Raw genomic sequence first — 10,000 nt, forward strand, 5'->3', positions numbered from 1 at the left:
CGATCACTGGCAGGTTCCTGAAGAAGATAAAGAAGAAAAGGAATAAAGAAAATGTTAAAAGGAACCATTAAGCGTCAATGGTTCTGGCGATCACTGGCAGGTTCCTGAAGAAGATGAAGAAGAAAAGGAATAAAGAAAATGTTAAGAAGAACCATTTAGCGTCAATGTGTCTGACGATCATCCTGGCAGATTCCTTAAGAAGACGAAGAAGAAAAGAAATAAAGAAAATATGAAAAGGAACCATTAAGCGTCAAGGGTCTGTTTAGAGACCAGGCGCCATGTTATTGATTCACGTGGTTACATCATCGCAATGCATTTTGTTTTATGTAACGGCTTGTCCACACCGTCACCACCTCCTAGTCCCCGAACTCGCAACCACCCCACCCCCGCTCAGCCCACATCCGCCCAATCACCACCACCACCATCTCTCTCTCTCTCTCTCAGTTTCTCTTTCTGTCTCTGTCTGTCTGTCACTTCTTCTTTCTTTCTTTCTCCTGCTTCTTCTTTTCTCTCTTCTTTGTCTTTTTATTCTTTCTCTGTTCTTCTTCTTTCTCCCTCTCTCTTCCTTCTTCTCTCTATCTCTCTTCTTTCTTCTCTACCTTCTTCTTCGACTCTCTCTCTTTCTCTCTCTCTCTCCTCCTCCCCCTCCTTCTTTTCTTTCTAGCTCTCCTCTTTTCTTCCTTCTTTTTCTCTATCTTCTTCCTCCTTCTTTCTTCTGCTTCTTCCCCTCTCTCTACCTCTCTTCTTTTTTCCTCTTTCTTCTTCTTCTCCTTCTTCTCTCTATCTCTTCTTCTTCTTCTTCTCTCGATCTCCTTTTCTCCTTAATCTCCTCCTTCTTCGTTTTTTTTTCTCTCTCTTCTTTATCATCGTCGTCATCATCCTCTTCTTCTCTCTCTCCCTCTCGCTCTCTTCATCGTCATCTTTCTCTTCTCTTGCTTCTTCTTCTCTCTCTCTCTCTCCCTTCTCCTTATTCTCCTCCTCCTACTTCTCCCTCTCATTCTCTTTCTCTCTTCATCTTCATATTCTTCTCTCTCCCCCCTCTCTCTCGTCATCATCCTCTTCCTCTTCTTCTTCTCTCTATCTCTCTCTTATATGATTTTGTGTCTTTCACAGAAACATTTGTTTCTGGCGATTTTGATTCCAAATGCTTATCGCCTGATACATGTCACTTCTCTCTCTCTCTCTCTCTCTCTCTCTCTCTCTCTCTCTCTCTCTCTCTCTCTCCCCCCTATTTTTCTGTCCCCTCTCTGTCCCTCTCTCCTCCCCCCCCCCTCTATTTTTCTGTCCTCTCTCTCTCTCCCTCCCTCTCTCCCCCCCCTGTCTCTCCCCCTTCCATCACCCACCTTGGCCACGTCGCCTTTGGACGCCACCCCGGCGATGACCCTCAGCTCCTCCTCCTGCACCTTGCCGCCGACGCCGATGGTGATGAAGGTGATGCCTGACTTGCGGGCCCGCACCGCCTGCTTCTTGGTCCGGTGGATCTTCAGGGAGGAGCTGGCTGTCAGCATCACCACCACCTGTGAGACAGGGAGGAGAGAGGGGTGCAGGTATATTTGTATTTGCATTACTCTTTTGTTGTTGTTGTCACAACAGATTTCTCTGTGTGAAATTCGGGGCTGCTCTGCCCAGCGAGAGAGTGCGTCGCTACACTGACAGCGCCACCCTTTTAATTTTTTTTATTTTCATTTTTTTTGTGGGATGGGGCTGGGGGGTATATTTTTCTGCCTGCAATTTTTAATTGTTTTCCTATCCAAGTAGAGTGATGGCCTAGAGGTTGCGCGTTCGCCTAGGAAGAGAGAGAATCATGAGCGCGCTGGTTCGAATCACGGCTCGGCCGCCGATAATTTTCTCCCCCTCCACTAGACCTGGAGTGGTGGTCTGGACTCCTGTCATTCGGATGAGACGATAAACAGAGGTCCCGTGTGCAGCACGCACTTAGCGCACGTAAAAGAACCCACGACAACAAAAGGGTTATTCCTGGTAAAATTCTGTAGAAAAATCCACTTGGATAGGAAAAACAACAAAAAACAAAACAAAAAACAAAACAAAAACAAACTGCACACAGAAAAAAAAGGGTGGCTCTGTAGTGTAGCGATGTGCTCTCCCTGGGGAGAGCAGCCCGAATTTCACACAGAGAAATGTCTTGTGATAAAAAATAAACACAAATACAAATTTTTCTACAGTATTTTGCCAAGGGACAACCCTTTTGTTGCCGTGATTTCTTTTACGTGCGCTAAATGCATGCTGCACATGGGACCTCGATTTATCATCTCATCCGAATGACTAGCGTCCAGATCATTAGGGGGTAGGTGGGGTGGTGGTGTCGGGGGTGGGGGAGGAGCAGGTTAGTTTGGTTTTCAATCAGTTCAGTTCAAGGTCTAGTTCACTTGCTGAAGGTGATTCTTTTTTTTTTCTTTTCAAACAGGTGTGTGTGTGTGTGTGTGTGTGTGTGTGTGTGTGTGTGTGTGTGTGTGTGTGTGTGTGTGTGTGTGTGTGTGTGTGTGTGTGTGTGTGTGTGTGTGTGGTGGGTGGGGATTGTGTGTGGTGGGGTGGTGTGGTGTAGTGTGTATATGTGTATTTGGGAGGGGGGACGAGGGGGGGGGGGGGGGGCGGGGGGTGGGGGTGGGGGGCAATATAGTCTCTGTCGCTTGTGTGGTCATGTGTTTGTTCATTCGTTTATTTTCATATCTGTTTATCCCTTCCTTCTTCATTCGTTCGTTCGTTCATTCATGAATTCATTCACCCGTTCATTAATTCATTTATTCATTCACTTAGTTATTCCTTTATTATTAACTTATTCAATGGTTGATTATTTAACTGATCAAATGATTAATCAGTCAATCAAACAATCAATCAATTAATGTACTTCATTCGTTCAGTCAGTCTGTCAGTCAAAAGTATTTATTTATTTATTTATTCATTTTTCTATCATCAATCAGTATCTATCTATCAATCATCTATCAATCCATCTATCTAGGTACATTTTATAATTTTTTATCGTATTTATGTCTGTCCTGATGTACACCATTGTGTGCGGATCGTTTCGTGGGAGACGCGCTCGGAACTTACTAAAATGGAAAAAAAGAAAAGAAAAAATGCTCGTGCCATACAGATACTGTATCACTATTCGTCAATTCATTAGTGATGGGTTGCCCTCCCTCCCTCCCTCCCTCCCTCCAGGCTCCCTTCCCCCTCCCTCCCCCCAACAGCTGATGACGCATGCTATTAGTATGCGTATTGTTTCACTGAAGGTGCTTGCTTGGAGCTCAAGTCATATTCAGTACTGTACAACTATACATTACTTCACCAATTCATTATAGATGAGTTACCGCCCCCACCCCCCACCCTACCACATACTACTATTCCTCACTTCACCAATGCTTGGAGCCCGGGCCATATAGGTACTATACTACTATTCATCACTTCACCAATTCATTATAGATGAGCTCCCCATCCCCAAACCCTCCAGGCCACCCTCCCCAGACCCCCAACACCCCCCCACAATCCCCTCCAAAACTGACCTGGGCGGCTCCCTTCCTGCTGACGGACCTGCGGAAGGACTTGGTCCGGACGTAGCGGAGCACCTCGTCCATGCGGGCGTGCCCTTTGGACATCTGCATCTTGTACAGGTGGCTGACCAGCCCGTGGATGTCCTCGTGCTCGTCCAGCTCGATGCCTTGCTCCACCTGGGGGGGATGGAGGAGGGGATGGGAGGGTAGGGGGTATGGGTGGTGAAGTTCGTGTGTTAGATCTTCAGTTTAACGTACCTTTTCACTGGGAGTGTTATTAGACGGGAATAAGAGAGGTAGTGGATATGAGAGAGAGAGAGAGAGAGAGAGAGAGACAGAGAGAGAGACAGAGAGACAGACAGACAGAGACAGACAGACACACACACACACACACACACACACACACACACACACACAGAGTGCTTGTGATTATTAGTGTAAGAAAGTGTTGATGTATAGTGTTAATGCATGTATTAGAGTAAATGAAAAAAAAATCAATAATAATAAATAAAAAGTTTAAAGAGATGGTGGTGAAATCTCTCTCTCTCTCTCTCTGTGGCACCTCAGTGACTCCACAGTTATGGGAGAAGAAGAAAGATAAGGAGGAGGAAGAGGAGGAGGAGAAAAAGAGGAAGAAGAAGGACAAGAAGAAGAAGAAGAACAAGAACAACAACAACAACATCATCAACAACAACAAAAACAGCAACAGTGGAGAGAAGTAGAAGAAAGAGAGGAAAAGAACAACAACAACAACAACAACAAGAACGACAACAAAAACAACAGAAGAAGAAGAAGAAGAAGAAGAAGAAGAAGAAGAAGAAGAAGAAGAAGAAGAAGAAGAAGAAGAAGAACAACAACAACAACAACAACAACAACAACAACAACAACAACAACAACAACAACAACAACAACCCCCCGCCCCTCCTTCCCCAGCACACTGACCATTTCACTGAAGAGGACCAGACCAATACGGGTGCCGTTCTGCCGGATGTCCAGACCCAGGGCGAAGTCCCTAATGAAGCGAATCATCTGCCAGAAGTCGTCATGGGTCACCGCGTCGGAATTGTCCAGGGCAAAAATGATGTCCACCAACTTGCCGCTACAGGCTACAAGGAAAAAAAACAACAAAAAACAAAAAAAACCTTAATGAATGATAAATGAAAATACTGGCCATAACATACATCAATCAATACTGGATATGCACATGAACAACGACAACAATATTGTTTTATATTGTATTGACTTGTATACATTAGTCAGTTAATTAATTTTCTGTAATTGCATTCAGATATTTTGTTTCAAAATTTTCATCCACCCATTACATTCCCGGTTTTTCCCCTCCCAACTCACAATTCATCGCCCTCCCCTTCTAAATGATGATACTCAGATATGTATATATATATATATATATATATATATATATATTAATACTCTTATAAAATGTCTTGAATCACCGATACGTGTGACGAGGCATTAAATAAAATTCCTCCTCTTGATGCATAACACACACACACACACACACACACACACACACACACACACACACACACATATATATATATATATATATATATATATATATAGCTCATACAACATAATATTACAGAAAAACAATTAAGTGCAGGCATCTATTAATAACTCTTCCTTTCTCAGACAATATCTTTGAAAATATTAATAAAAATGGTGATCCTTCTTTGTTCGTGGGCTGCAACTCCCACGTTCACTCGTTTGTACACGGGTGGGCTTTTACGTGTATGACCGTTTTTACCCCGCCATGTAGGCAGCCATACTGCGTTTTCGGGGGTGTGCATGCTAGGAATTTCTTGTTTCCATAACCCACCGAACGCTGACATGGATTACAGGATCTTTAACGTGCGTATTCGATCTTCTACTTGCGAAAACACACAAAGGGGCTTCAGGCACCAGCAGGACTGCAGATATATTGACCTGGGAGATCGGAAAATCTCCACCCTTCACCCATCAGGCGCTGTTACCGAGATTGGAACCCGGGACCATCAGAATGACAGTCCAACGCTTTAACCACTCGGCTATTGCGCGGAGATCCTTCTAATGTTGCAACTGGGGGCAGTTGGAATTCCTTCTGTACAGGAAAGCCAGTTGTATGCCTGACACGAGAGCAGTTTCTTTCGCAATGGAACCCCCAGATATCTTGGCGTGGGCAGTGAACTAATGGAGTGATGGCCTAGAGGTAACGCGTCCGCCTAGGACGCGAGAGAATCTGAGCGCGCTGCTTCGAATTACGGCTCAGCCGCCGATATTTTCATCCCCCTCCACTAGATCTTGAGTGGTGGTCTGGACGCTAGTCATTCGGGTGAGACGATAAACCGAGGTCCAGTGTGCACCATGCACTTTGCGCACGTAAAAGAACCCACGGCAACAAAAGGGTTGTTCTTGGCAAAAATCTGTAGAAAAATCCTACTTCGATAGGAAAAACAAATAAAACTGCACGCAGGAAAAAAACACAAAAAAGGGTGGCGCTGTAGTGTAGCGACGCGCTCTCCCTGGGGAGAGCAGCCCGAATTTCACACAGAGAAATCTGTTGTGAGAAAAGGAGTAATACAATACAATACAATACAATACAATACAATACAATGGCAAGTAACAGGGACACCAACCATAGTTAGGTGGTTTCCCCAATCACAGAGGAGAAAAGCCACAAACCAATGACTTTCCAAAAGCAGCCCATCAGGCAGAAGACAAAGTATCGGAAGAAAACAAGACTGCAAAATATACTGCGAAAAAAAAAGAGATAATGTAAAAACTATTAAGCAGGAGACAAAGAATATGAAGAAAACAAGACTACAAAATATATCGTGAAATAAAAGAAAAGAAATGATGATAACAATTAGAATACCTTGTAAACAATTCATTTTTGCACCCTATACTTTTACGGATGCGAAAATGACACAAGAAAGGTCACAAATGTGTTACAGAGTGACAATATGATAGTGGAGGAAACCAAGTGCAACTAACAACTAAACAACCCTTCTTGCAAAGGTCTTAAAAAAAAGAAAAAAAAAGTAAAATGGTAACCCTTTAACCCTTTCACCGCCAGTCAATTTACAGTACAAAATTCCCTTGTGGTATAAACTCAGAAAAGACAGTGGCTAAGAATAGCTGGGGATTCCCCCTTCGATGTATAGAAAATATGGCCTATCCTACCACCGAACATTAAGAGCAGTAGGTTCCTGTATAACAGACCAATGAATGGTCACCTTTCAGTGACATGGGTCCTCTACCACGCCTGTGCATAAATGCGAGCTTGGCGGTGCAAGGGTTAAAGTCTGCAGTTTGAAAGCCTTGCGGTGAAAGGGTTAAAGTCTGCAGTTTGAAGGCCTGGTGGTGAAAGGGTTAAAGTCTACAGTTTGAAGGCCTGGTGGTGAAAGGGTTAAAGTCTGCAGTTTGAAGGCCTGGTGGTGAAAGGGTTAAAGTCTACAGTTTGAAGGCCTGGCGGTGAAAGGGTTAAAGTCTGCAGTGTGAAGGCCTGGTGGTGAAAGGGTTAAAGTCTGCAGTTTGAAGGCCATGTGAATACTCTCCGAGGGAGAAGAAGACCACACACACACACACACACACACACACACAAAGACACCACAACACGTGCACGTAAAGTACACACATGCACACGTATATTTGTGTAAACTACAGAATCTTACCAAAACACACTGAAAATGTTTGTGCTTCATTTATTCGTTTTACTACCGGTCTGTCATTATGTTTATCTGTTTGTTTGTCTGTCTGATTGTCTGTCTGTCTGCCTTTTCTTTCCTTCTCTCACTTTTCCCCTCCCAAAACACACACGTACAACCCCCCCCCCCCCCCGACACACACACACCCAAACACACACACACACACACACACACACACATATATATATATATATACCTAAACACAGACACACCATATTTACATAAACTGTGCAATCTTATCAAAGCAGGAACACAGCGTATGCACAAGTGAAGATTTACACGCAGAACGTGCTAAAGTTCCCGTAATCCTCAAATTCCGATGCCAAATATTTCGAAAGATAAAAATGCATACTCGCCTGAGTTTACAGAGCGGGGAAGAAGGGAGGGCGGGTGGTGGTGATGGAGAGAGAGCGGGGAAGAGAGAGAGAGAGAGAGGGAGAGAGAGAGAGAGAGACAGAGACAGAGACAGAGACAGAGAAGCAGGCATCGTGACAGATTCTTTATTTTCGAAGATATAAGATAAACACTAATGTGCTTTTTTATTTGTAGCCTCGCCCCTTACTAGGATATACACGTGGCGAAAGACAGAGAGAGAGAGTGAGAGGGGGGGAGGGAGGGAGAGAGAGAGAGGGGGAGGGAGAGAGAGAGAGGGAGGGAGAGAGAGGGAGGGAGGGAGAGAGAGAGGGAGAGAGAGAGGGAGAGAGAGAGAGACAGATATAAAGAGAGAGATAGAGAGAGAGAGGGGAGGAAGGGAGAGAGAGATATAAAGAGAGAGAGAGAGAGGGAGAGAGATGGAAGGAGGGAGAGCGAGAGAGATACAGAGAGAGAGAGAGAGGAAGGGAGAGAGAGATAAAGAGAGAGAGAAGGAGGGAGAGAGATAAAGAGAGAGGGAGGGAGAGAGAGATAAAGAGAGAGAGAGAGAGGGAGGGAGGGAGATAGAGAGAGAGAGAGAGAGAACACTGAACACTGAACACTGAACACTGAATGGTTTAATGAATAGGCCACTGGCCCATGTCATTGAGGGTGGTTACAAATTCATAGTCACATCAGATGAATGATTCCCTGCAAGGTCACGCAAGTTATGATCAAAAACCATATTACATAATTTGAACATGTGCACATAGTTATCCAAACTCGTGTATATGTACACATATACACAGCTATGCACGTACATACATGCACATTTAAATACACACACATCTATGCACTCGCGCATATACACGCACGCACACACACACACACTCATGTAAGTATTGATGACATACTTATCAATCCAACAGATACATACGACGGACTTTCAGAGCTTTCTCAAGGAACAGAGCAAGGCGGATGACCAACGTTTTACATTCTGATGCAAATAGCATTGTCAGCTTAAATTGTGATGGATAATTATAATATTTGGCATGGATATACTGTTCTCTTAAATCCAGGTACTTTGGACATTGTAGGACAAAATGAGTTTCAGTTTCTATTTGAAATTCACTGACAAATTCCTTCTGAAACGCAACTTATGGACATACAATTCAGACACACCCAGTCGCATTCTGATCAGACTGACTCTGGCTCGCAAATGATTTACTATTTGTAAGTATGGAGATAAAATAAGATCACTTTTAAATGTTCTATAGAATTGAAAACGTTCACTGTGCAGCATATCAGAAGACCACTGTGTTTTGTATTCATCAATTAGCTTATTTCTCAAGACTTTTAAAAATTCATTTTCGTTACCGACCCCTTGGTTTTCCCAGACCTCCCCAAAGCCAAATTTATATAAGAAAAAGCAGACTGATGATGCCCAAGTGTTCTTATTACTGTAATGGTAGTATAATATCATTTTATAAGCTTTGTGTGGTAAGCGATGGGGCGGCATTTTCAAAATTTTCAACCAATACTTAATGCTCTTTAGGTATAGATTAACATACAGTGGGAACCGTCCAAGTTCTCCATATGCCATTATGTTAGGTGTTCTTAAACTAATATTCAAGAATCTTTTCAAAGCAAAAAGGTGTACCTTTTCCACAGTGTCAACATTTGCAATGATTCCCCAAACCTCAGCCCCATAACTAAGTATTGGCTGGATCTGAGCATCAAAAAGTTTGAAGAATATAGTAGGTGATTTTTCTCCTAATGACCACAGCAATCTAAATATAGTAATGACTCCTTTCTTCGCTCGACTTGCCATGTCATTCAAACTGTGCGTGAAGGAAAGTCTGGTGGACATGATAATTCCTAAGTACTTATACATGTTAACAACTGTAAGCTTGTTCTGGCCATAAAACCACGTTTCCTTTTCGGAGATATAGCCACCATTTCTAAATATAACAACATTTGATTTCTCTAAGTTAACTATCAGCCCAAGTTTCTTTGCTGTGTTGAACAGAACATTTAACTGATTCTGGAGGCCTACAATCGAGTCAGAAATCAAAATAATATCATCAGCAAACATAAGAATTAGGATTTCTAATAAATCAGGAATAAGTTGAATACCATGTTTACCTTTCTGAATGACTTCTTCTGCTAATTCGTTTATAAAGAGGGAAAACAGAACTGGACTACATACCTCTCCTTGCTTTAACCCTGAAGGACACATAAATGAATCATTAAGTTCACCGCCAGCTCTAACTCTTGCTTTCACAATGTTATATATGCTTGTAATGGCTTGGTACATTCTCCCATTAATTCCCCTTTTCTTTAGAATTTTCCATAAATTTACACGGACAACAGAATCGAAGGCTTTTCTAAAGTCGATAAAAGCAACATATAATTTTTTGTGCAGCAACAATT

At 43.0% G+C, this 10,000-nt stretch overlaps 1 protein-coding gene across 1 annotated transcript in view; it reads right to left on the minus strand.

Annotated features, from left to right (window-relative positions):
* LOC143302201 (collagen alpha-6(VI) chain-like) overlaps nucleotides 1-10,000 on the minus strand; it is a 60,250-nt gene that overhangs the window by 18,127 nt on the left and 32,123 nt on the right. The window contains exons 2-4 of the mRNA XM_076616765.1: nucleotides 4,452-4,615; nucleotides 3,522-3,686; nucleotides 1,344-1,517 (exon numbers count right to left, since the gene is read on the minus strand). Coding sequence (XP_076472880.1) covers nucleotides 1,344-1,517; nucleotides 3,522-3,686; nucleotides 4,452-4,538 — 426 coding nt within the window. The 5' untranslated portion in view covers nucleotides 4,539-4,615. The remainder of the gene's footprint in view (nucleotides 1-1,343; nucleotides 1,518-3,521; nucleotides 3,687-4,451; nucleotides 4,616-10,000) is intronic.

The sequence above is a fragment of the Babylonia areolata genome, chromosome 29 (assembly GCF_041734735.1).
Source record: "Babylonia areolata isolate BAREFJ2019XMU chromosome 29, ASM4173473v1, whole genome shotgun sequence".
In the NCBI taxonomy this organism is placed as follows: Eukaryota; Metazoa; Mollusca; class Gastropoda; order Neogastropoda; family Buccinidae; genus Babylonia; species Babylonia areolata.